General features: G+C 46.7%; 5 protein-coding genes across 5 annotated transcripts in view; 3 read left to right on the forward strand and 2 right to left on the reverse strand.

Moving 5' to 3' along the window:
- Window positions 1-19,128, reverse strand: part of LOC128718682 (cation-independent mannose-6-phosphate receptor) — a 57,441-nt gene extending 38,313 nt beyond the window's left edge. Inside the window, exons 1-4 of the mRNA XM_053812305.1 lie at window positions 19,124-19,128; window positions 17,940-18,069; window positions 14,950-16,876; window positions 14,288-14,349 (exon numbers count right to left, since the gene is read on the reverse strand). Coding sequence (XP_053668280.1) covers window positions 14,288-14,349; window positions 14,950-16,876; window positions 17,940-18,069; window positions 19,124-19,128 — 2,124 coding nt within the window. The remainder of the gene's footprint in view (window positions 1-14,287; window positions 14,350-14,949; window positions 16,877-17,939; window positions 18,070-19,123) is intronic.
- On the forward strand, window positions 3,361-6,938 carry LOC128708329 (protein toll). The gene is made up of 3 exons (XM_053803306.1): window positions 3,361-4,619; window positions 4,685-6,257; window positions 6,324-6,938. Exons 1-3 carry the CDS (start codon window positions 3,361-3,363, stop codon window positions 6,936-6,938), a joined length of 3,447 nt encoding a protein of 1,148 aa, XP_053659281.1.
- Window positions 19,129-20,526: 1,398 nt separating the features above from the next.
- On the forward strand, window positions 20,527-20,981 carry LOC128709944 (ragulator complex protein LAMTOR3 homolog). The gene is made up of 2 exons (XM_053804983.1): window positions 20,527-20,570; window positions 20,651-20,981. Exons 1-2 carry the CDS (start codon window positions 20,527-20,529, stop codon window positions 20,979-20,981), a joined length of 375 nt encoding a protein of 124 aa, XP_053660958.1.
- A 220-nt stretch (window positions 20,982-21,201) lies between these two features.
- On the reverse strand, window positions 21,202-23,286 carry LOC128710306 (uncharacterized). Its single transcript, XM_053805360.1, has 3 exons — window positions 23,097-23,286; window positions 21,666-23,030; window positions 21,202-21,584 (listed from the first exon to the last, which is right to left on the reverse strand). Exons 1-3 carry the CDS (start codon window positions 23,284-23,286, stop codon window positions 21,202-21,204), a joined length of 1,938 nt encoding a protein of 645 aa, XP_053661335.1.
- A 1,441-nt stretch (window positions 23,287-24,727) lies between these two features.
- LOC128718693 (26S proteasome non-ATPase regulatory subunit 9) lies at window positions 24,728-25,584 on the forward strand. The gene is made up of 3 exons (XM_053812316.1): window positions 24,728-24,814; window positions 24,897-25,223; window positions 25,366-25,584. Exons 1-3 carry the CDS (start codon window positions 24,728-24,730, stop codon window positions 25,582-25,584), a joined length of 633 nt encoding a protein of 210 aa, XP_053668291.1.
- Window positions 25,585-27,823: the final 2,239 nt, after the last annotated feature.

Genomic DNA, 27,823 nt, shown 5'->3' on the forward strand with positions numbered 1-27,823 from the left:
TTTACACCATATCCCAATTTCCACTCCCTTCGGCCCAACCTCCTCTACCTTCTTTCCCTTTTCAATAAAAAACCGAAGAAAAAGGATAGAGCGCACAGTGTAGCAGAAATGGTTAACCGTGCGCCACCACAACCCAGGCATCCAGACGATTGGAAAGTCAGAGCCGTGTTTCGTTGCCCTCGGTCCGAACTACCCGGTACGCCCGGGAACAGAACCGTGAAGGAATTATACACATTCGGAGCCGGTACAATAATACCAACGTTGGTGGCATAAACGCGAACAAACGCGAGAAAAATCTTCCTTTTCCAAACCCACCCGAAATGTGCGGTGGTGGCAAGATATGCACAAAACGGGGTGAGAGGGGGGTTGGGGGGTGGTTACAGGTAGTGTAACGGGGTACATTTCCGTGCTGGAAAATCAATTAGACCGCCGTCGGTTTGGGAATCGATTGACGGGAGGAAATTGAACCTTATCGGTGCTTTTCTTTTCGAATTTTAAAAAATAGTGCAGCAAAAGGGAATGAACGGGATGAGGGGTGGGGTTTGGGGGGGGGGGTTTTCCGGGAGGGCAAAAGTGGTAAGGTTTTGCATGAACAGTTAATTTCGCGCAGACGATCCCCGGCCAAACCGGGGCGAGAATATTCATTCACGAGCTGGTCGATTTATCGGATTGGAAAACTATAACAGGAAAATGAAAAAAAAACCAAGGAAGAAAGAAAAAAAATGGGGGAGGGAAAGGTAAGCGTAAAAATGAAGGCTACTACCTCTGCCTTTTTCGTTTCGCTACAATACACCAGTTACCGACGGGGAAAACACACTACCCAACCATTTTCAGCCTCCCCGGGTACGTGGGAAATGCTGCAAAGCTTCCGATTTACTTTCCGGATCTTCCACTGATGCCAATCTTATGCCCATGTGAAATTAATAATGAGACCAACACACACACACACACACAACAAAACAGTCGGTGGGGAGGCGCGTTTCCCAGCGCGGTCCACCTCGTGTGATCGCGATCGGTGTCGAAAGTGATATTTGTGCCGGGGTCACGAACAGCGCTGGGTTTGTTGATTATCAATGTCACGTCGGACGGGTTTTGAAGGCTGTTCGAAAGCGAAACCCCGAAACTGGGCCTGGCGTGTGAGGTGGAGAGTGTTTCTGTTGAAGATTTCTAGCTCGTTGTTTTTTATAAATTGCCGTGAATATTTCACTTTCCTAATGACTAGTCTAGTGGATAGTGTATTGGGCGCCTTAAAGTATGCAATCTCTAGGTTCAATAGCTCTTTTGCGGGTGTTGGACAGTGTTAACAGTGTTGGAATTTACTAGCTCTTTTCACTTCTCCTTAAAAGAGCCCAAATACTCATCAGATGATGATACATTGCATACCTTCAGGCGTCTATACTTTAGACTTACATGCGTACAACGCTGTAGATGGGTTTTAAACGTGTGCACGTATTAATCTATGCCTCATCAATCGAACATACCAAAAATACACTGAAATCACTACGAAAAACGTGGTGAAAAAATGTTACACACCCAGCGCCGTTTCCCACCGTTATTGCTGCAACGAGAGTCAGTGGTTAGCTAAAAAGGAAACACCACCACGCCGTGGAAAATAGCCTGCCACGGCCGTGTTTTAATAATGGCATTGAATTGATGAAAAACACACAGCCAACCCCAACCCCCGTGGTGGCCGTGGAAAACAAATGGAACAAAACTATCGAGACCCTCTGCCCCGCTCTCCTTCCCTTTCGTAACTCATCTGGCTTCTTTCCGCTGCCTTCCGTTCACTCGCTTTCCCTTTTGTTCGGTGCGGTGAGGTCAAAAGAAATGGGTGGGGACGCGAGGGAAAAGGTGAAAGAAAACGCAACCCCCCCACGAACGGGGGAAAAAAAAACCGTTCCACTTGCGTGCCCAACTGTTGCTCTCCTTGTAGCATGCTATAGTTTCAACCGGACCGGTGAGTGTCTTCTGGTGATTATATCACCTGAAGTTTGTAATCGGTCGCACACACACACACTGTTGGGAAGCTGCAGGAAGGGTGCGGGAGGGGACACCCGAGACCCGACCGCTCTGAAGGGTCGATAATAAATTCCCAAATTAAACGTGAACCATTCCGAAAGGGCAAGGCAATCCACCGTCCGGGGCGCCACGGTTCGGTTGCTTTTCAGGGTGGGTGTGGTGTGGGGAGCGCCAACCAACCTACCAACACCGTACTACACGCTCGGGACTTCTTATCGGCGTATCACATCTCGCGATGGGTGTGGGATCGTTTGGTGCTCAATCTTCGTGCACCGGGGCGGAAGAAGCGTACGGCGAGTGAAGATCCCTTGCCCTACCGGAAGTGGACAATGGAAACGGTGAGTTTTCCCACACGAGGGAGTTGGATCGTTTGTTGCTCCCTTTTTTTTTTTTTTTGTTTCGGAACTCGGAAAATCGTGGGAGGTGCGGTGGAATTATTGAAGCGATTTTCGCTCCACATTTTCACTTGCCGAGTGAAAGCCGGCTTGTGAGAAAATGTGTGTCTGCCTCAATCAATGATCACCTTTCATTGCAACACATTACGCTACATACGCTGTTTCGATTTCTGAAACTTCCGGACATGTTTTGTATTGTGGCAAATATTTTCGAGGTAGCTACGGCCAAGCTACACATGCAGCAAACTCTCCACAGAACATTCTCTACGAAGAATTCTTCCACAAATGTAACCAGTCTAACATCACGATCGACGAAACGGAACCGTATACATCATAAAAAAAATACCTCGAAACTCGCTTGACCGTGCACTTACACCGCTGTCCGGGTGTAATATGCGCGTCTTGCACGGTGAAGCAAAGGGCAAGAACCTGCAGGCAAGATGTTGTTCAAGCAACGAGAAATCTCCGTTAGCTAAAGTGCTGCGAATCGAAATGCAGCAACAAAATGGTCCGTCTCCGTCCAGTTACCGGGAAGGAAACGGACCAGAACCGCTCGTAACGCTATAAGTGAACGGACACCTGAATTTCTGGTTCTCCGTGAAGCGATAAATAGCTGTAGAATAAAATTTGACAGCTCCACTGTAGGGTAGACTTTGTATTCCTCTTGGAACAAAGCAAACTGTGAAGTTCTTGTACTTTCAGACATTTTATCCAATTACTGAAAGATGTCTTTGCACTGAAACCAGCAATCAATTTAAGTTCTTTTTTATCTTCGCCCCTCTTTGCAGATAGACGAACTAGATCCCAACAACGAAACAATGTATCGTCGCATGGTGTCATCTACCCAGAGCCCTGTGTCTTAATTAAGAAACCTATTCTCAAAACGTCAGTCAACACAAATCGACTTAAACTGACAATCAACATTTCCCTACACGCAACGATCAAAATGAAGGCTTCCAACAGGACGCGGCCTCGTCTACGGACATCTTCGGTCCTAGTGGCGCTGCTACTACAGCTTCTTCACCCCGGTCAAGCATTTCTTACCGGTTACCGGGGAGGGGTTGGACTCGATGGTTTTGGCATTTGTCCGGCGGACCTGCGGAACTGCTCCTGCCGCTCGTACACCGGTGCCGAAACTGAGATCGACTGCCCGGAAGCGGACTCGACCGTCCATCTGCGCATCGAACCGCACCAGTACGCGGAGATGCGCTGTCAGCGGAACCGGCGCTATGACTTCGACCAGATACCGCAGCTCGCGATCGGTGACACGAACCGACTGACGATCGATGACTGTCCATTTCCCCGCCACCAGTCCATCCTCCAGCTGGTCTCCTTCCTGGGCACCACGCAGGTAAAGGTACTCTGGTTGAAGAACAATGCGAACCACGAACACAGCGCCTCGCTGGTCCGAAACCACTTTGCCGGGTTGGAGAATCTCGACCGGCTTGCCATCAGCAACGCGAAGCTGAGTGATATCGGACCGGATCTGTTCGAGCACCTGCCGAATCTGACCTGGCTAGACATGCGGGACAACATCTTCCAACTGCCGCCGACCATTTTCGACGCCCTGCCGAAGCTGCGCATACTCGAGCTAAGCTTCAACAGTCTGGAGGAGCTTGATCCGCGATTGTTACGCCATCTGCCAAACCTGCAGCTACTCACCCTCTGGCACAACAAGCTGCGCACTGTCAGTCGGCAGGTGTTTACCGGTGTACCGGAACTGGAGCGATTGGATCTCTCCGCGAACCAGCTCGAATCTGTACCGAGCGACCTGTTCGCTGATCTGCCCCATCTGACCGAGCTGGCGATGGGCTTTAATAACTTCCGCACGCTACCGGAGGGACTGTTTCGCGCCAATCCGGAACTAAGAAAACTGAAACTAGCATCGCAGCGGGTCGATCTCGAAACGTTGCCGCGCGATCTGCTACAGAACTTGCCGGCACTGGAGCAGGTTAACTTGGAGCGGATGGGGCTTGCCAGTCTGCCCGGTATGCTGATGTTCGGATCGCCCAATATAACCCAGCTGAATCTCGCCTTCAACCAGCTTCGTCAATTGCCCGAGGATCTGCTGCAGGACCAGAAGGCTCTATATATTCTACAACTACAACATAACCAGCTGACGAGTCTCCCGGATGGATTGCTAAGGAATACGATCGAGTTGCATACACTCCGGTTGTCGCACAATCAGATTAACGAACTCTCGGCGTAAGTACACTAGAATCATACCATCGTCAGAATTGCTTTAAACTACCTTTTGTTTTCCTTCGTAGAAACGCACTAAAGGCATTGGGAAAGCTAGAGGAACTCTACCTCGACCACAACCAGCTACATACGATCGAACTCCACGCATTCCGGTACACCACCGCCTTACACACGCTTCATCTGCAAGCTAACCGGCTGGCGTTCGAAACGCTCAACACCCTGCCCGGACCGGCACTGGACACCAACGATGGAGAATCGAGCGATATTCCCACACCGGATGAGTTCGGTATATTCGTGCAGGACGGTACACCTTTCCAGCACCTTCACCAATTGCGCGAGCTCGATCTGTCGTCTAACTGGTTGACAGCGGTACCGCGCGATCTGCTTCTCAACACACATGAACTGCAGCGGCTCAATCTGACGCGCAACAACATCACCAGCCTGACATACGCGAACCTTCAGTTCCTGGCACCAGCTATTACGGTCGATTTGCGCCACAACAGCATCATCGAGATCAATCTTGCCGATATGGAGCGTTTGGTACTGTTGGAACGCCGCAGCTTAGAAGATCAAACCGGCAGGGCACGCATACTGCTCAACGATAATCCCCTGAACTGCAACTGTATTGTATACGCGTTTGCACAGTACATACAGAACAAGTTGGCCACCGCTGTTTACGATCGTCTGGAGATGGTCGCGGATACGCTGACCTGCCAGGGTCCGGAACACCTGCAGGGAACGCTGATCAAGAACGTACCGACGCGTGAGCTGCTTTGCGATCTGGACACACCGACCACACAGATACGCCACTGTCCGTCCGCCTGTCGGTGCTATATACGCCCGGAAGATATGGGCGTTATAGTGGACTGCAGTGGACAAGGATTGATGGAGGTTCCAGAACTACCACTGCCCTCCACATTCGGCTATCGATTTATAGAGTTACACATCGAGAACAACAACATAAGTGTGCTGCCTGATGTGGCGGGGACGGTGCCCGGGGGCTGGAGTGAGGTGCGCCAGCTGTACGCAGCCAACAACACCATCATGACGGTAGAAACCACCCAGCTGCCGAACGGATTGCGGCTACTTGATCTCAGCCGTAACAGACTGACGGAATTGAATGCGCCCGTTGCGGATTTGCTGACGGCAAGCACCACACTGAACACACTGCGACTCGCCCACAACGACTGGACCTGCGAGTGTGAGGCCACACAGTTTGTGACGTTCGCTCACACTAATCAGCGCCGTATAGAGGACTTCGGGCGGCTTCGGTGCTCGGATGGACGGCAGCTGGAGCACACCGCCCTCGGTGATCTCTGCATCGACCGTACGCACACGATCGTGCTAGTGTGCGTCATCGTATCGGTGATCGCTTGCCTAACGGCGCTACTCTCCTTCGTGTACTACACCTACAAGCTCGAGCTGAAGGTATGGCTCTTCAAGCACGGTATCTGTCTCTGGCTCGTTGCCGAGGAGGAACTGGACAAGGATAAGCTGTACGATGCGTTCGTTTCGTACTCACACAAAGACGAAGCATTCATCACCGAGCATCTGGTACCGACATTAGAGCGTGATCCGATGAACTTCAAGCTCTGCTGGCACGTTCGTGACTGGACACCGGGTGAAATGATCTCCTCACAGGTATTTATCTGCAATGTGCTCCCTAACCAAGACAATCCCATCTAACCTGTTCATGTCCTCTTCCAGATATCAAGCTCAGTGGAGCAATCACGACGTACCATTATCGTGCTGTCGAGCAACTTCCTCGAGTCTCTCTGGGGTCAACTCGAGTTCCGCACGGCACACCTGCAGTCGATGTCCGAACGACGCAACCGTCTCATCATTGTGATCTACGGCGACATTGGCAGTATCGATGATCTCGAGCCGGAACTGCGCGCCTATCTCCACACCAACACGTACGTGCGCTGGGGCGATCCATGGTTTTGGGACAAGGTGCGCTTTGCCATGCCCCATCCACCGAAGGTGCGCGGTGGAACCGGTGCCGGAACCGCCGTCAAGTCCGGTGTCAGTACCGCCGGCGGTCTCTTCATGAAGCAGCTGCAGGGTGCCACGGTGGACGACAAAATGGAGCTTATTAAACCGCAGACCGCACCCGCCACACCACCTGTTCTTACCACACCGCCAACCGAACCAACCGCCTGTACTGCGCCCGCCCCCGGTCCATTCATTATCAGTGGCAACGGCACGGCCGCAGGTACACCACCCGTGTACTATCACCAGCAGCTTAACCCGTACCGCGTCAGTGGTCACATTAACGGTGCGTTTGTCATCAACAGTAATGCGAAGCAAAGTGATGTCTAGATTGAGGATACTTCCACAACCAAATCGGATCGAAATAGGAAATGGATGTGCCGAACCGGGCATGTGACGGACGCGAAATAGGCATCAAAACCAAATAGACTGAGCATTGTAGCAAATTGATCGTGCATGTACAGGAAGTACCCGCCGTGCCCGAAGCACTCAACGCTAAAGATGCACTCTCATACGTTTGTTTTCGACACACAACTAGGGCATTAGTATTCCTATTCGCGTGCTTCAATGTGCGCAAACATTTTACAAACATACGATTATTTTCATAATAGCTTATTCTATAACCTGCGCAAAGGATTTGACTAACTTGTCCCCGTTCCTTTCCTACCAATCCTACTGCACCATCCAAAGCTACCACTAACATAAGGCAAGCGATCAAAGAAACCTACCACGGTTTAGCAAGTAGTTTTGCGTAATTTTAATTGGCATTTCTTTCTCATACACACCTCACCACGCATTGGCAGTGACCAATGCAACTCGCGCCTAGGTGTGTTTACCTACGTTTTATTGCCAAAAACAAAAAGATAACATTGCAAGGGTTTTCCCGGCAAAATTTCGCGATCGGGGATATCCCGAGCGATACTGTGTGTTTAATTAATTTAAGAAGTGTTCACTCAGAGTCAGTTACCCTATCTAACACGTACTCGTGACGTGTCTAATGCAAACGCATCTACTTTCAACATTTTTTTTTATGTTCGTTTGTTGCATTCTGTGCAAATCTTCCCATTTTAAATTAATCTCATCCGGCATATTCGTTTGGCTAGATTTAACTTGTGAATAATACTAGAGTTAATGTATGTATGTGTAAGATTGTAAGCGAACCCCTGTTTTATGCACGAGGAGGCATAAATAAATGATAATGACATCGTGATATTGGTCTCAATCATTCACAATAATCCCCGATTCCTTTTGCCCTCTTGTGGTTAAACCTGATGCATTATCGGGTTAAACCCCGATGGAAAAACCCGGAATATGCAGGAAATCATAGCGGCAATTCTTTCCCTGGCCTGGACAACACATTATGACTCCGGACCTAGGGTAAAGGAATTGAAATTTCAACATCTAAAGAACGATCATCCCGTAAAGGAACTGTTTACGAAACAAAGACCACAGCACAGCACCACAACAAAGATGGTACAGCTGGGTTGGTAACTGAATCGTTCAGTTTTAAAATTGTTTTTGTTACCTTGTAAACCTAATGTCGTACAACACTGCACGGCACATACTGGATGTTGGTAGATTTGCTTCGTAGTGCATAATACAGTAATTAGTTTCTTATTAAAATAGAAACAATGACGACACTTATTTATAAGACACTTCTCCCTTCAGGATGAGTTTGATGTGTCTCTATAACCGGAATGTTATTTAATCTAGATTCACCAGGTTTCGTAACAAGTACTACGTCTCGTTGGCGTCAATTGCACTGGCAAGATGATGTATGATTTACGACTTCACTACCGCTCCCTTCTTCAATTCGCACAAACATAAAATCAATACTACTGTTTGTTTGCACGGCAGGGGTTAGAGTTTTACGCTCGGTTGTCAACCAAATGACTCATAGGAAAAAAAAATCGCTTATAATGGAAACCAGAATCTTTAATCTTTAATTTTCAATTGCAGTTGGTGTGCTGGGAACTACAAGTCGTTTAGGACTTGGAAGATTTCAATTTGATTCAAGATCGTCTCCACTTCCGTTAGGTTTTTAACCAAATTAGAAGTAGACGCAGATCCGACCCCAGATTGTCCGCAGATTTAATACCGAGACTGATTGCTCTACAACAACTCTTCTTTGATTTCTCGTAAAAGTTCGATACGAAGTCGTTGTTGGGCTTGGATCCAGATATTCCTAGTTCTGTTTTAATTTTTTACCTATTTGCATTGTCAGAAAGTTAATATAGAGGAGTATAGAAGGAGGAAACAACACCAAATTACATACACAATACCATTGTATATCCTGGATAATGTACCCGTACTACACTTACCCACGAAGGCAAGGATACATTATTAGCCTTTGAAAATGGTAAAACCGGCAATTAGACGCGCCAGTGTGCGCCTACGGTGTGCGAAAAACCCTGTACCCGCACCGTGAGCGCAGAGCAGCATAAACGTTAGCTCTCGTCATTCCAGTCTGCTCTTGACAGCGTACGGCTCTGGACGTATTACGTTGTCATGCGTTTTAAAACGTATCCCCACCAAACCATATTTCGTGAACAAAACTAAAGTGAACAAACCGTGTAGATAGATGTGTGGGTGCGTGTAGTTCATTCACCATGCTATACAATACCAGTACGGTCAGTGCACGTCATCGTCCAAAACGGTTGCATTTGTTTATTGCTCGCGACCAACAACAATAGGCACATACTGGTGCGAAAATTTTGTTGTGCCACACGTACACACATATGCAACGGACGGGCACGCACGTGTCTCGTGTAGCGAACCAGTCACGGGGAAATCCCGATCTCAAAACCGGCGGTACTACATTACGGTGCCTGAGAATCTAAAAATTCCGAAATAACACCAACACCGACCAACACTTTCGTTGTGGTGCGCAGTTAGCAGCAAGGTGCGCGTCTAACCGGAAAGGTGAGTTTAACAACATGCATTATTCCATTCCAGAATAGTGTGTCGTGAACGCGAGAACCGATTTATAAAATACTGTCCTACGATCTACAACAATCAACACTAAGAGCAGTGTCGAGATGTTGACGCACGCCATCAACAGAACCGGTTTATAGCAGTAGCATAAACGCGTTGTGGTGATTTGATAAGCTTGCAAGTGTGTGCGAACTGTGACGCGATCTTCATCTCGATGTCAAACTCACAGTAACACACAGTCTCCACATATTCATTGGATGGCTGCCTCTCCCCCCAATCGATCACCAACAATCCCCCCATTAGCACACGCACACACACGCCGACGCACCAAACCCATGAATGTTTCAGTGCTGTAAGTTTTGCGTGTTGTACTATAGAAAGGTCGTAACGAATCATCCATTTTACAAAATGGGCAGCCACAAATTGCAAAGACATCGTTGTTCAACAACGCCATTTCAATCGGTCGAATCTCGCCGTTTTCATTCGTACAGATTAAGAGTTAGAGCTATCTGTTAGCCGTGCTAGGCGTTTTACTGCTATCAGTGAAGCCCATCTCAAAAATGTCATGAACTATTAAATGCCTCACAATGCAATGGAACGCCACAACAATTGCAAATTAGTGAAAGCTTCAAGTCACGTATGAACGATACGATCACATTTCAGCTAGTCGTGCATCACCCGTACCATATTCGTCTTCGACTCATAGCTATTCCCATAAAGACGTAGTGTAACGTGTCAATATTGAATGTGATGATAGCTTTATTCCGGACTCAAAGCAAGGCGACCTATTTTGCCAATCCTGTTTACATCAAACGAAGCAGGGAACACAGCATAAACAACGATTAGATTACTGCTCTCAACGTCCATTCTACAAAACATATGCATTCCCACTAACGCTACTGTTTACAGCTTTATGTTTACAGATAATTCACATGTCGAAGCGAAAGTCGTGGTACTACTCTACGATGGTTCCTGTTTGGTTCCTCATTTTGGGCGTGTTGGCGCTCCAAGCCCCAACAAATGGCGATCAGAGCTGCGTCGTTAGAAAAATGTCCACAATCGAACTTCAATGTCAGGGTTTCAGCATACATTTCATACTGCACCAAGTAAAATCAACGGTGAGGGAACAAGAAGAAGAGCAGCAGCAGCTACAAGTGCTATGCAAAAACAAGCCCGATTTCGATCTACTGCACAACATCACGAACCTTCCCAACTTTGAGTTCCAACAGTTAGACTACTCCTACTGCCCGATGCCGGTTGGAAACCAATCGCTCGTTGACTTGCTATCGAGATTAGTTGATCCGAAGCAGATTAGCAATATAAAGGAGCTTTACCTCGTGGGAAATGCTAAATACAGCGAACACGTACCATTAGAACCGGCGCTATTTTCCAACCTGAACGAGCTGGAGCTGCTATCGATGAAAAGTTCCGCCGTATTGCCACTCGATAACGCGCGGCTGTTCGAACATCTGACCAAACTAAAGTGGCTCGATTTGCGTGAGCGCGACTTTGGCGCCGGTGTGGCAAAGTCGCTGTTACACCCGCTAACCAACCTCCAAACGCTGGAACTGATGGAGAACGGGTTAACCGAACTGCCGCAAGGGTTAGTGTCCAAGCTAAACAACCTCAAATTGCTGAATCTGTACAACAACGAGCTTAAGCAACTTGACAAGTTTGTGGAACTGCCGAAGCTGAGTGAAATTGATCTCTCCGCCAACCAGCTCACGCAGCTAGAGGATGGTGTGTTTGATGAGCTGTCAGCTATGTCGAAACTGGTGCTAGACTCTAACCTCCTGACCAGCTTGCCGGGAGGTTTGTTGAAGAAAAATATCAATTTGACCTTCTTCTCAGCAACCGACCAGCAAGGTGCGGGACTAGTCTTAGGGAATAGACTATTTGCCGGGCTCGATAAGCTTCGGGAGGTTATACTCCACGACTGTCAGATAACGGAGCTGCCGGGAGGACTGTTTGCCGGAGCAAGCGAATTGAAGGTACTCAATCTGCGCAATAACTTGCTGCAAAGTTTACCGGAGCAGCTGCTGCATGGTTTAGTCAATTTGCGGGAACTACATTTAGAGCATAATGAACTGTTGGAAATGATGCCAGACGCTCTGCTTCGGGATACCCTTCAGTTACGCGTGCTAAATCTTTCCCACAACAAGCTAACGATACTGAATAGGTAAGCCGTCACCAGCTGATCCAGCGTAAAGGTGTATTAATTACTTTGTTTACTTTGACCTTGTTTTACAGAAATCTCTTGAAATCGAAAACAAAGCTGGCAGAGTTGTACCTTCAACACAACCAACTTCATGTGATAGATGTGAAAGCGTTCGAGGATCAGGGCAGTTCACTCAGAACGCTCAATCTCAGTCACAACCGGGTGTCACTACATGTGGACGGTAGGCCGGTGGTATATCAGAACGACACACCGTTCCTATTGGATCAAACACCGTTCAATCATCTGGATAGTGTAATCAGTCTTGATCTGTCACACAACGAAATTGTAACCGTGTTTCAGGACTTTAGAAAGTTCATGTCCGCCCTGGTCCATCTCAATCTGTCGCACAACAGAATAACGCAGCTGAGTGACATCAACTTTGCGTTCCTGTCAAAAACTGTGGTCATCAACCTGCAATCAAACAACATTACGCAGCTCGACTTTCAGCGTATTGAAGATGCTAACTTGCCGGTAGCCATCCTGCTGAAAGACAATCCCCTAAATTGCGACTGTCACATGTATAACCTTGTACAGCATATACGTACGAACGGACTCAGTGAAAGAGCATTCCCGCTGAAAGGTGCTCGGTGCGCAAATCCACCAGAGTTAGCACACCGTACACCTTACGATGTCGCACCAGCAGATCTAATCTGTCAGCTAGATGCAGCGAATACGTTCTGTCCGCGCGAGTGTACTTGCTACAACCGTCCGGCAGATCGTACACTCATCGTGAACTGCAGCGGTCAAAATCTAACTGCCGTGCCTACCATTCCTAGCCCGGCCGTGCTGAAGGACGATGATTATAGATACATCGAGCTGAACCTCGCAAACAACATGCTGCAGACGTTACCGAGGAAAGGCACCGGTTGGAACAGTGTGCGGAAGTTGTATTTAGAAAACAACAACCTAACTACGCTAACGCCCGATAGCCTACCCGAAGAGCTCGTAGTAATTGATGCCAGTGGCAACCAACTGTCGAAATTCGAAGCTCCGCTCGTCCGAGCGCTGGTAAACCGAACCGGGCTGCGCAACATCAGCCTGTCGGCAAACCCATGGATTTGCGAATGTGGCGAACCACTGCTGCAGTTTGTAAGCGATAACGTAGGGCGCATCAAGGACTTTACAGGGCTCCGGTGTGCGGGTGGCGAACCAATCAACACCAGCACGCAGAAAGCACTGTGTGATTACAGGACAGTACTGATCGTGGTGGTTAGCGTGACCATCACCTGCCTGGCAGTGGCTGGCTTTATAATCTACTGGCTGTACACACGCTACCAGCACGAGATAAAGGTGTGGCTGTTCCGGCACGATCGGTTACGGTGGTTGGTAGCGGAGGAGCAGGTCGACCGGGACAAGCGGTACGATGCATTCATTTCCTACTCGCACAAGGACGAAGACTTTGTCGTCAATAAGCTGATGCCCAAGCTCGAGTCGGAACCGATGAACTTTAAGATTTGCTGGCACGTACGCGATTTCATGCCGGGAGAGTTGATTTCCTCGCAGGTTAGCAACCGGTGACACCCATTCTAGCCCATTGTGATGCCTAATCCTCTGCCCTATCTTTCTCGTTCCTCAGATTACCAAAGCGGTGGAAGAATCACGGCGCACCATCATCGTGCTGTCGCCAAACTACATCGAATCGGTTTGGGGCCAAATGGAGTTTAACACCGCGTACCTACAGTCGGTAACGGACAAGCGCAATCGTGTCATACCGATCATCTACGAAGACATTGGCGATATAGATACGCTCGATGCGGAACTGCGCGCGTACCTGAAAACCAACACTTACGTGCGCTGTGACGAACCATGGTTCTGGGACAAGCTGCGGTACGCAATGCCCCACCCGTACCGTCTCAAGGGCGTACAGGCGTCCAACAACATACGCATGGCATCGGTGGACAAGCTAAACCTGCTGCAAACCGGCACGCAGATGACGCCTCCATCGCTTGAAAGCACACCGCCCATTGAACTCACGCCGTCCAGCAAATGTATACCGAACGGTGCGCCACTAGCTAACTTTAGCGATCCTTCTACGCTCAAATCAGAACATCCGTACACCATCAGCAACGGTAAGATAGATTTAGTGGTCAACTAGTACTGCATGTTACAAAACCGGACAACGTTGGCATGCCAATGCGCCATGTAATCGTAAAACAAAGAATTTCATTTCTGTTATTGCACCAGGCTTTATAAAATGATGAAATCATTAGGAATAGGCAAAGCGCAATTAGATATGTTAAAAGTCACAATTTTTAAAACACTATCGGCCAGACGGTTAGCAATAACTATTCCCACGATATTGTTACCATGTGATACGAATATTCCCAAATTTCTCTTTACAAGATATTACACAATCAACAGACTTTTGTATTGAATCTTCTCAAACGTGTTTTGGCAAACCATTTTGCGCTGGCATGTCTAACTGTACGAATAGGAAACGATATCTCTCAGCGCTTATAGAAACTAAGAAACATATTTAGCATATTTAGCGTTACGCGATGTGATTATGTAAAGAGAAAAAACTTACCATTACGCGATCGAGCGGACTGTCCGGAGCGCACGCCACAGTAACGTTGTACGTTTTCACACCTGTGACCATTTAATGTAAAGTTATTATTAGAATACTCTTATAGGAATTATAATGCACCTCAAGGGGAGAAATACACTAACAACAACAAATGAAAGGGAAAACTACCTCAAATATTAGCTTCAGAGTGCGCGAATTTGTAAACACTTCAAGTGTACACATATTAGGAAAGGAAATACCTGCGAAAAAGTACATGACAAACAGAAATTAGGAAAAATTTATGACAAATTGAAGGACGTTAAAAGATATTCAGCTGCTATTCGACAAACCCCTTGAGGTAATCAAAATAAAGTAAAATAAAAATGAATTATTTGATTAACTTACTATAAGCTAGAAGGAAAACTGTGTAAGTTTGTCAATATTGTCGTATAGCAAACGGCCTTTTCAAGTTCTAGCAAGTTATGTCAAGAGCAAAGCAATGGAAATTTTAACAAATTTACGAGAAAAGTCTATTGTATCGATTTTCAAATACTTGTTTCATTAATACAAGCCTTTTTGTTACTCAAACTTGGTAATCAGACATTTTTTATCAAACGTTTTCTGAAACCTTGAGCTCGGAAGGAGATGTAGGACTGTGTATCTCCCCTCAGACGAATGCTTACCGAGCGTGCCGCTGCAGTTAACCGGATCAGGCTCCGTGTAGCGGATGTTGAGTGCACCGGTATGATAGTCGACGGAGGCAACCGGTCGCTTATCACACAGTGACAGCTCATCCAGCACACCACTCATCCGCATCCAAGTTGCCGTCGAAGGATTGTGGAAGCTGCAGTTGCTCTGTTCGAATGGTACGGTTAGCTCGGGCGGGCATATAACCGCCGTACCCCAATCGAAGCGATAGTGGCAACCGTGTTCAATCTCCACAAGCACCGGCTGACCACGTCCAGCCGTTGGTGAACAGCGGAACGCCACGGTGGTGGACAGGTTTGTAAGCGGATCCTGCCGACATGGGTCACCGCGTAGATATTTCATGAGCACCGTATCGCCCGCCACGACGAGCGACACGTCCGGGAAGCCAAGCGTCGTTTCATTTCGTGCCGTGACACCGTCAAACGTAGCTTCACAGGCGGCCGCTCCACCCCGGCAGCTTAACCCATACTGCGGCACGAGCGGTCGGCATACGTTAAGAAAATAGCGTCGCCCTTGCTCGACTCGGTTGCGCGCTTCGTAGTTCTGTGTGGCATCCATTAGCGGGGACAGATCGACGTACTGATCGCTGGCGGATTCATTGTAAGCGCCGCACGCCATCAGTGCCGGTTCGCAGACAAGCACCGTCTCGAAATGTACCACCAGCTGACATTCGCCGTTTTCTACCACGGTCGGCGGTACAACCGCCCCGGTACGACCATCCACCACCGGGTCCGTTTCACAGATAAATTCCAGCCGCGTTTCCCACCGACGTTCGGTGGACGCATCGCAAACAGCGCCGGAACGGTACAGCAGGTAAGGTGCGCCCGTCGTATCATAGTGCAGCTCGTCCGAAATGCCTCCGAGCCCGACCGATTGCTTTGTGGACACCTCGCATGCACCCGCATCTAGCGGGCAGTGGCTGGACGCGGGAATACGGCACACTCCCACCTCGTACGTACGATTATCTCGCGCCGTCAACGTGTAGGTCCGATTCGCTAGCAATCCCAAATCGTACCGCGTGCCCGTGATCGGATTGCTCACCGAGCAGGGCCGCGTATCCCGGCAGGCCAGTGCGGTACGCCAGACAAACTCATGCGTGCAGTTGTCTTTCCGACCACGGTAAATTGGGCCCGTTTCGATGCCATCGTCCTTGCCGCATTCAAACACAATCAACGAGTTCTGGCACGCTTCCGTCTTGGAGCGCATCTCCATCACCAGCCGACCGGATGGATCGATTACGGGATCCGATACGGCCTGGCCGTAATCACGATACTCCGTACCGTTTACCAGACACACGCCCGTGCCGGGTGGACACATCGTGAGATGCCCGTAGCGTACCGGCTTGCACACGGACACCACAAACCGGGATCCATCCGGCAACGGTAACTCATGGTTGGCGCTACCCAACGGTAACAGATTGTACAGATGCCGGTTGGTACCGTCGCTCACCGTGCACCTGTTGGCCACCAGCGTGGTCGGCAGCGGCTGACAGGCGAGCGGCGTATCCCAGAAGATAAAGTACCGACACTGGTCCGGTGTGTACGGGATCACGCGCAGATCGGTCGGCGTACGCTCGTAGCTGCACAGCAGTATTACGTCCAGCGTGTAGTGGCTACCATTGCCGCACGGTTCGCCCAAGAATGAAAAGTGCATCCGTCCGTTGTTCAGCTGCAGGTGTGCTTCGTAGCCGAGCGTGATCCGCTTGTCCTGGCGTACCAGGTACGCACGCGTCCCTGTCCGGTTATCCTTCCCGTTCTGATCCTTATCGCACACATTGAAGAAGAATCGTTCGTTGTTCTCCTCGGACATCACGTGGTGATTGAGATCCGAGCTGAGCGCATTAAAGTCAAACGTCACGTTGTACAGTGGCTCGCGGATGATGCAATCGGTGCCATTCACCAACTAAAAGCATACAAAAGAAAGATATTTATATTAAAATACATTTTAAAAAATATTATACCCAACAGCTTTCGCTACATCTCAAACACCTCCATCTCAAGATTATGACATTAATACGCCGCAATAAACCAATTGCCATACTGTACTGGCTGTCTATGAAACAAAGAATTACAGATAAGCATGATAACAGTCTAAAACAAGTAAAAAAAAAAACTTATTTGTCGAATTAATCGCCGTGGCTCCATTTGTTTAAAAGCTTACAACGCTTAAAACCAATAATTGAAACAATGGCTACAAATATTAAGCCGAAATTGATCCTTTTCTGTGCCTCAAATTCTATTCGTGGAAGACTTTTCAGTCGAGATATCAAAACTTGAAGATCCTCACAGAATAGCATAATTGGACATTAACGAACGCTGGCATTAGCAAGACACAAAAGGTTACAGTACAAGGACACAAGATATCCGGACCTGAACACATCTGACTTATGCCTTAACTTCTACTACACCAGTTTTAGACAGAAAAGGCATTTAATAAACTCTAAAAAAAAAAAACCGAATTGAAGTTCGTCAAGATAGCCAAACGAATGTTGGGCCACTATTCTCTAAAGTCTAGACGAGATTTTACCCTACATGTTAGGTGCTGCGCTACCTACAGATATACCGCTCTTCTTGCTAAGTTCTCTTTGTTCGTAATGCTTAACTGTACTATCTGGGTTGGGTTACGACCAGTTGGTATAGCTTATCGGTAGTATGATACCACACCAATCTACATTGGCGCTGTGTTGTCAAAGCAATGCAAGCCTGATGACTAAGCGATATATCTGGGCCTCGCTTCATACCCAAAAGATATTCGGGTGTGTATTGATTCGTATTGCTCTTGAGGTCCCACGCTGTGTGGAGTCCAGATCTAGAACTCCTCTGCTGCAAAGTTACCCGATCGGGATACGCGAGAACGAATCCAAATAACCTACTAGTTGCCGAATATACGTTTGAACAGCTGAACCTTGTTGATGGTAGGCTAGGAAATGTTGAACTATGATTGGAGCAGTGTGATGACCACCTACCAGTTTTGATTGTGCTGCCGTTGTCATCAGCGCGAGAGTGACGATGATCAAACCAATCAATAGCCGGCCACCCGACACAGGGCTGACGCTGAAAGGACGACGGCACGCCATGCCGCTTTTCGGTGGTGGGCTAGGATGGGGAGTTGTGAGACACGCTGGGGGGGTTCGGGGAGGTCTATTTTCGTTGACTGCCCTACAACACAGGCCCCAAAGAAAAGTCGTTAACTACTACGGATTCTTTCCTGCGTTTTTGTGTGTGTGCTTTCTTCCTTGTTTGCAAAATGCACACACGCACGCGATTGTCCGCGCGGGGTGACTCACACACTTGTCGCACGCTTTGCTCTGTTGTTTGATCCGAATTTGGGTTCGTTGGTCGGCTTTTCACAATTTTAGGTCAGAACACGGGTGAATGCATTTCTTCATTTCTGTACCTTGTGTGTAAATGTGTGTGCCTTTTTTTCTTTCCTCACCCTCCGATAATGAGCACTAACGATGAGACGGGACCGTACAAACAACAAACCCACACACGCACACACGTCGTTCTGTGTGTGACCGATAATATTATTTTCTTATCACAACGCGGCGACACACGGTACACAAGCGAAAGGGGTTTTAGCACCTGTTCGAATACGCAATATGCGGGACACTGTTGGGTCGATTTATTGCGAACCCACTTAAGTTTTGCAGCTGAAGGTTGAAATCCAATGATTAGCACACGTTAAAATCGCAAAGTTTTGACTGCTCGCCCATTTCAGCTACCGCGCAAATGACAACAAAACAAATTCATCGAAATGTACACGGGTTCTTGGTTGCTTCTCTTGTTCGGCTTGCTTCGTACAACTACGCTCCTTATTTTGCCGCCTTTATCCACACACTCTGAAGCTTTCCTTGTCTTACATTAGCACAATTGACTGTTGTTGAAGTCCTTCGTAGCACCACAGCAGAGCAGGCGTACCACGTACTGCCCCAGAACGGACGTCCTTTTTCGTCCGCAACACGCAACGGTCGAATCAAGAGTTAAACAAGCGACTGTATGTGCGCCGGTGTGAAAAACAAACCTCCAATGCACACACCCACACACGTGCGCGCTTCACGTCAAATCAGCTGGAGAGTTGCCGAAGTAAACAGTTCCGCTCGTTTCCACCGTTTCTCGCGGGCACTATTTGCACTGTGGAAAATATTACAACATCGTACATTTACAGTACGAAAAATTCAACAATATAGCAATGCAATTAATAAGATCGTGCCTGCAGAATGGAGAGGCAACTTCGACAATGGTTTGCTTTTATTACTAGCGGAATATTTTACTGCTGTGTTTACATTTTTGTTCTGTTCGTTGGTACATGAGAGAAAAAGAGAGGGAATACAAAACTGTCAAACAGGCCATGATGAAATGCATTTTAAGTTAGCGAGTAAAATATGCAGAAAACATCAGCTGCCGTGTTATAAAATTGCCCCTTTCAGAATTGTTTCAGTATTATAATAACAAAGATATAAATATGATGGGAAAGCCTGCAAAATTCTGCCTTCCAGTTTGATTCCTGCCAACGAGAGTGTATTATGTCTTTATCATCGTTTTCAGTCGATCGAGAAATGAACGGCACAATGAACTCCGATGAACGCAGTGGGAAAATTAAATCTATGATGTACCAAATAGTTTGCTTATTGACTCATTTTTATACTAAACAGGTCATTTATTTTTTTTTCACTAAGTTTTCCATTACTTTCCACTACATTCAGGTAATGTTACTCCCCGTCTTCAGTACAAATGGCACCCATGTGGTCATGTGGGGAATAAACGTTCCCATTGCATTTAATCTGTTGACTTATTTTTTCGAAATATTCCAAGTGTTTTTGCGAGATGCTATTGTGTTTGTGCAGAATTTTCATCGAGCATTTACTCTAGTTGTACATCCTCAAACTTTTGTGGTGTCTCGAAATGTTCTTCACCTTCCAGATCAAAATTATCACTTTTAAATCGGTCAAGGCAATTGCAACAATTTGCTTCTGCTAGAGCATAGTTACCATAAACTTCCACTGAAATAAGATGGTTTTTGACAGAAGATTCCATCAAGAAACGAAATGTAGCTAATCTCGCACCCTAGTCTTCATGGTCATTAATCTTCGATGATGCAGGCGGACTATCTTTGACTATATTTATGAGCAGAATTTGTATATAAGGAGTATTAATTGAAAGAACTGTTTTCTAGGATTAACCAAGCACAACGCCCCAATGGTCAGCAGACCTAGAAGAAGGTGTAAAATAAGAAACCGCCGTATATAAATGATTTTTGCCGCAGTATCAAATGCAATGAACTCGTTGATCGACAAGATGTCGAAATGAATACTGTTTGTCGATGAATGAAAAAAAAATATGGTGGTTTTATGCGGCAGTGTTCCATGAGCTCACCTTTTCTCTTGCTGTCATCGGTTGCTTATCAAAACAATCTGTGACGGTTAAAAAGGCAAAGGAAAAATAAACATTGCAATTTATTGAATCTTTTGCAGTATTCCAGACCAACAAAATTACGAATTGCCAATAATTGAAGGACGGATAAACTTCCACTAGGAACAAACCACGTCCAGAATGACGGATGATGTGAAAAGGTTCTTCCACAATATCCGGAAACGGTACGTACAGTACATGAACGAAACAACATCAGCACAAACCTCTTCGTTAACTGTGTTTTTCTCATTGAACTGCATTACAGTGTGGCCGGTCTGAACTGCATCATAATCACCGATCGGGACGGTGTGCCTCTGATGAAGGTCGGTGATGATAAATCTCTCGGCATGATTATGAAGCCGTCGTTCCACACCACGTTCACGATGGCGACGGAACAGTCAAACAAGTTGGGCCTCGGTCGAAATCGAAATATCATCTCTATCTACACCGGCTACCAGGTGGTGCAGATGAACAAGCTGCCACTGCTGGTCACCTTCATTGGCACGGAAAGCTGTAACATCGGCCACATACTGGCACTTGACCAACAGATCGAGCTGGTGCTGGATGAGGTGAAGGTGGCCGTCACTGAAACGTGAATGCTGCTAAACGTTAACAGATGGTGTAAAATGTCGCTGCAACCCGTGGTTTGATAGGCAGAATCAGTGGTGAACCGTTGGTGTATCGTTCTTTTACAAATTTACATTTATTTTCGTAATAATGTAAACAAAACATGTCGCGTTAAGGAGGGAAAAATATGTCATGCGATACGGTGATACAAAATATATATAAATTGGTGATGTAATTAATCCGCGCGTTTTAGACAACCTGCAGTAACTGCTGTTGCTGGGCACGCTTTAGCTCCTCTTCAGCTATGATACGATCTAGCGCTTTTTCGATCTGCTGTGTGGAACGGGCCAGCTCGGTATTGTCGCTGTACGAATCATCCACAATCTCGCGCACTTTCAGCAACAGATCGCGAAAGTTTACCATCTGGGTGTCCATTTTTAATCGATCGATGCGGCACGACAGTTCATCCCTTTTGATCGTCCGTTCTTCCGTGAGCTCCTGCTGTGGGTTGCCGTTCTTTACGTCTGTTTCACCAGTCTGCTGACCACGGTCCAGCTCGATATGGAACCAGGTGCTAATATCACGCACGGACAGCTCCGTCTTTTCCATTATTCGCGAACGTCCCATTGTTTCTATAAAAATGAAAACCAACCCAAACAGGCGTGAAAAAATGGTTGCCTAATATGCCCTAAAATAAGACCCCCCGATATTACTTTCTCTTGTGGCAATGTCGGTTGAGCAATCGGATGTAAGCGCTGTCTGACGGTACGGTGTGCTCGAACACTGTGGCAAACCTTGTCCGAGCTGTGCTCCGATATCTTTCAGCTGTGTCAATCCTTCCGCAATCTGTCCCACGAAGCTCTCCAACAGTGTGTGCATGCTAGCGGCCGGTTGGCGCTGTTCATCCGTCAATCCTTGCCAACAATCCACCATCCGGTTGCGAGTGGCTTCATGTTGTTCCTCCAGCGTGTCTACCAGCGCTGCCAGTTTGGCGAGCAGATTCTTCTGCTGCGTATTGTTAAACACACCGTACTCGACGCTACTAAACAGGCTCATGTTGCGTTTTAGCGTACTATTAACGATCGATTCTCTTCGCTGTGTGTTTTTACGTTCGCCGTCACCGTCGTGCTCCTGCACCATACACACTTCTTCGCCCTGCATCAAATCAACCGCTTTCGTATCGAGAAGTTTTGCTTCCAAATTTTCATAGGTAGAGGGTGATGTTGGTGTAGCACCCGTGCTAGCGGCAGGATTGTTGGTCGCCTTTAACCAGCGCCACAGTTTCGCAACAAACGCGCTACATCGCGAACCATCGTCCGTATCGCTGCCGCTAATTTCATACATCTTGTGCGCCATATTATGTCGCTTGTTGCTGTAACCAGTCGTGAAGCATTCGATGCAGAGGGACACGTGCCGGCAGCGCTGACATTTGAAGCGTAGCCCACGGATCGTAATCCGGCACCCGGTGCACAACATACCGTGCGTGGTGTGTTCAGTGTCACGGAGCCGTTTGCAAAGCGATACCACGTTGCCGTAGTACGAAAACAATGACGAAAGCTTCCATAGGCAGGAAAACTGATACTCAGTTAACCCGACCAACCCCGGATAGTTGGCAAAACATTCACCGGTAATCTGCTGCACCATCGACGGTCGCAGATGGTCCGGTTCCCCGAGAAAGGTTAACACCTTCGATAACACACTAAGCATCGCTTCAAAACGGTGCCGTGACACGCACAGATTGTGGTCACTGGTTAGCCGAAAGTGTTCCCAAACGAGTTGCGCATGGCTGGTATGGTCACACAGCAGTAGAAACGTTTGGCGTAGCTCCAGTACCGACACCGGAGTGCTTCGTTTCGGATCAAACACGGCCCAGAAAAAGCTGGCCAATATTGCACTGACCGCGTCCAGGTTCGGACGTGTCGTTAGCTCGTCAAAGTAACCCATCCGGGTGGCGGCGAAATAAATGTCATGTACGACACTCGTAAGCTGGGACGGTTTGATGGACGGTGCACTATCGATCAGGTGCAGCTGATGGCGGTTCAGAATTGAGTGGACCATCTCGAAAGGTATGTGCGATGCTGCGGGTTCACAGAAAATGTAAGTCGTATTAAAATCCCTCCGCATTGGCCGACATGCATACTTACTGTACAGTGCTTTCTGAAGTGCGTGTAGTTTGCCGGCGCAGCGGTACGTGCTGTAGCGAGAACCGGCATACTTTTCATTTATAGTCAGCAAGATAAACAGCAGGTTCGGGTTGTCTTGCTCCGTTTTACCATTGTAGCGATTCCGGTACAACAGATAGCCCCTTTCATCGATCTGTTGATCGTACATCATCTGGCTGGTATCCTTCCAGATGGTGGTTAAAGTGTGCTTTTACAACCAGAAAACACTTCCGCTCGAAAAAAATGTTAGCTTTTATACACCTATTTGTAGAAGAGAAGCCCGTGGTCACGTATTGTAGGTAGCAACGCTTGTTGCTAACAGTTGCTGTCAAAACAAAAATCACTTTTCAGTTGGTGTTTGAGATTTCAAACAAATCTTACGCGTGCTTCCCTCTGGTGGTCGCTACCCCAAACCCGGCATCGGATGTGTGCGTCGGTCACATACGTTAGCATTATTATATTTTATTGACTTTGCATATTAATTTCTGCATGCTTTTCTTTTAACGGTGCTAATAAAGGAAATAATATCGATTTGAGAAAAATTTCTGCATATTCTAAAACAATAATTTTATTCGAAAAATATTGTACAAGAAAAAAAAAAAAACTACATAACCGTTGTCCATCAATGTCAAGAGTTGACAGTTCAGTGAAATTAATAACACGAATAATCCGGATGGATAATGTAAAAAATGACACTTTGGGTCCATTTCCGTTTTCAGTAAACTGCCTGGCCAACCATATTTGATTAAATTATCCTTAAATCACGCTTAACTTACCTTGTAATTTTATGATAAATTGAAGAAACATTCGCAATCGTTAATTTATCGATTAGTTGTGGCCCTAGGGTAATCCAAATAACGATCCTGTTACCATCCTGCCTGTAGTAATAATCGCGTCTAACAGGTGGCGCTGTTACTAAATTTTACGACTGTGGTTTGCTTCTCGGCTAATGACCCTTTAAAACACAAACACTACTTCAAATCCTGGAACGACACTCGTGCACATGGTTTGTCCACGAAAAAGGTTGGGAGAAGAAAAATGGACCTACAAAATATATTCGTGGTTTGGCGTGGTTTGGCACGAATTTGGCTAAAAAGTATCCGAACGTGCCGAACGTGCTATCGAATGGAAGAATGCGATTTTCTCACACTTTTTGAGGTCCCATTTCGCGGTAAATTAGTGAGCAGCAATGGTAATCGTCTGAGTAACCCAGTTTTCCATACAGATCGCACTAAACCCCTTTCGCACACGACCCGTAATTGAAAGTATACATTGGTGGATTGTGCCGTATAGTGAAAAAACCTCGACAAACGATGAAAAAGCTCATTTGCATGTCATACCAGCGCGTTTAACGAAAAGATATATTTTTGCAAGTAACATTCCCGAGGCACTCGGGTAACTTGCAGCATTTGGATGGTATTTTCTGTCTCTCTCCATTTGAACGCGGCACGAACAATCGAATTGCTCCCGAGTGAGAAACGTCAAACGTGACAGCCCACCGTACGCGAATCAAAACAAAGGAAAGCTGTTGAATCACGAGAAATGTTTAACGTTCTATATCGTGCCATCCACAAAGTGTAACAGGGCGCATTAAAGCGAAAATTCGATGCAAAATGTCGCATGAAACTCTGCAAACTCTTATGGAGCGAAAGGATCACCTGGAAGCGTCAATCGAACAACACGGAATGGTGCTGAAAGCGGTACGTACAAGCAGGATGGATTGTGTGAGCAATTGGAGGAAAGCGCAAGCTATGAATAATCTTTTTCTATTATGAATTGCAGAACAATATTGGGCTGTACGAACCGCTGGTGGACAGTGATGGACACCCGCGGCATGACATCGATGTTTATGCCGTGCGGAAAGCACGCCATTCCATCATTTGCCTGCAGAACGATCGGAAAGCGTTGTTGGCAACGATCGAAAAAGAAATGGCCTTACTGTTCAAGCAGGGACAAAACACAGTATCATCCAGCGTGCCGGACCAACAAACACCGCCACCGATGGAGGTGGACGATGGTGGTGAGGCGAATGTGACAAAGCGTGACAAACCGTTGGAACCGTTTGTCTTAGTGGAACGGGTAGAACCAGGCCAGCTAGCCGATCGTATGGTAATTTACAAATTTTTTGTCCCCTTTTGTTTCATGTTTTGTAGTTAGCAATATTTTTTGCGTGTAATGCTGCTGATTTTATTATTATTTAAGCAAACGCGATTGATTGTGCTAATGTTAACTTCCATCATGCCGTTTGCAGGGCATAGCCATCCAGGACAAGATTTTACAGATTGGAACATTATCGGCACTGAACTTCAAGACACTAAATCAAATTCAAACCATGATTCACAATGCCCGGGGCGGCAAGCTGCTATTTGTGGTGCGTAAAGCAAACACCGGCAAGGACGTCACAATAGAAATGGATTTGAGTGCTGAGGGAACCCGAATGGGCTTTTTCTTAAAGCCACTGAAAGGCTGAACTGCAATCAACCTATCTCATTAACACATATTATTTAATTTTTAGGCAGGATAATTGATTATGATTTATCATTATAATGACGCATAATTAATAAATAAAGCTCGAAATCTTTGATTTTAGCTACATTTTAGCTACGGGTTGGTTGTATAAAATCAAAACAGTAATGTAAATGTTACACACAACTAAAAAAGTAAAATGGTGTGATGCTAAACAACGCGTTGATAGCTACGGAAGAGATAAAGCATGGAAACAGCGGAAAATGATAATAGCAGCTAAAAACACGACAAAATAAATTGTAAATATGATCAATATTTGCCCATAGCTAGAAAACTAACCATCGGAATGCATCTGAAACGCGTCTGCAATAAGGCTTTAGAAATTGGATATAGAAATAGTAAGATACCTGTAACTCCTAAAGTGATGACTTGCAGCTGGTCGTATAGCATGCCCTAATAGCTGTACAGCAGCATACTTTTGGGCAATACATTTAACTCAGGTGAACTGGTAACGATTTCAATACAGACTACTGTATCAGGTTTTTAATACTTCCTAAAAACCATACAAACCTTATTCGAATAATAATTCCTATTTATCTTCCTTACAGCAGAATTAAATTGATACGAGACTCAGTTGACGATCAACATGTCTTCAGGATTGGTTACATTCAACAAGCGACCTTAAATAGAGTATTTAAACAATTTATTAAGTAAGTTTCATGCCAATTACCTGTATTAACACGCTCCTCAACAAATGATCAGTATTATTTATGTCATGTTTCTTTTAGAAGTTTAACCCCATTTATTTTGGATTCTTTGGATGTGGCAAAAATTGCATCACCAGGATGTATGGTACATTGTACAACTTGCGCTATTCATGACATCATATCAGATATTACTAAACCTTCAAGCTTCAGAGTTCAGAGAAAATAATGAGAACATAGACATACTCTATCACCAGACTTCCTAGATATGTTACCACTCAGTCGTCGACCAAAACGTTTGAAATCGAATTCTTGCCAATGGTGATCTCCATCCATGACACCTTCCATTACCATGATCGTACTGTGAGCCAAATAGAATGACTCCAAACAAATTGAAGATAGCCATGACACCTGTTGCTGCGAACATGTCCCTACTACCGTACCAGCAGATGATTGATTACATTATCGACCTGTGTCTCTACCACCCGCACAGTAACGGCCTCGCGAACGAAATCAACACACAAATACCCACACAACCGGTCCACCGCGTCGTACCACACGATTGTCTGTAAAGCCCGAACCACCTTGCAGACACGAAACATGCTAAACCAACGGTCACTGTGTTGGTAAATCTGTACACGGCCCAGCTTCGCTCTTCAGCTGCATGCCTTACGTGGTGGGATTTCCCTTTCCCTAAATCCGTAAACGGTCCCGGTGCTGGTGCCACCGCACACAGTATCAGTGCGGCGGGCACGACCGATCCAACAGTGCGTAACGCTACGAAACTGCCATACGGTAACGCTTCGAGGTAGGTTACTGCATTGTACGGTGTGCGGCGGTACAGTATAGACGTCTTTTCACGTTCGCACCGTACGGGCGCGCGGTGCCACTGATTATGTTCGCCGTCTTGTCGAAGTTTCCTTGATCTGCCGTGCCCGATTTGCGTCAGCCTGTTTGCTTGCGGTGTTAAGCTGATTCTAAAGAAAAGATTCTTACAAAAAAAAGGTTGAATGGTGTTTTCCTGCTTGTGCAAAATGTTTCATGTTTGTCGTCACGCCACGCAGAGATGTACTGTAAAGGCACTTGTGCAAAGTGAATGGGATCGGTTATCGACTAAACCTGGGGTATTTGCCGGCATTGTGTGCTGCGTTGTGTACACGTTTTCGGAAGATAAAGCCGTTTATAGCCTTCAGGTACCGGGTGGTCCTGTCACAGATGCATCGTTACGATGCATTGCAGTGTAATCTAGAACCGATTTGCCTAGGACCGACAACGTGTGCTGTTTGTGGGGGTTATTCGGGTTGGGTAGATCGGTTGTGCCCTTGCCGTTCACGTACGCAGGAATTTGGGTCAAATGAGTTTTTTTTTTGTCGTGCTGTTTTGCGTTTATCCGATCGAGCTCCGGTACAAGTGTTGGTGATTAATTACATACCTTGCGACGGGGCATGGGTCGCATTTCAAGTTCAGTGTTCAGCGTGGTGTGCGATATATCCGTGTACGGAAAAGGCGGTCTAGCGGTCATATTTGACCCGAAATAGT

This window comes from Anopheles marshallii, chromosome X (genome assembly GCF_943734725.1).
Source record: "Anopheles marshallii chromosome X, idAnoMarsDA_429_01, whole genome shotgun sequence".
Taxonomy (NCBI): domain Eukaryota; kingdom Metazoa; phylum Arthropoda; class Insecta; order Diptera; family Culicidae; genus Anopheles; species Anopheles marshallii.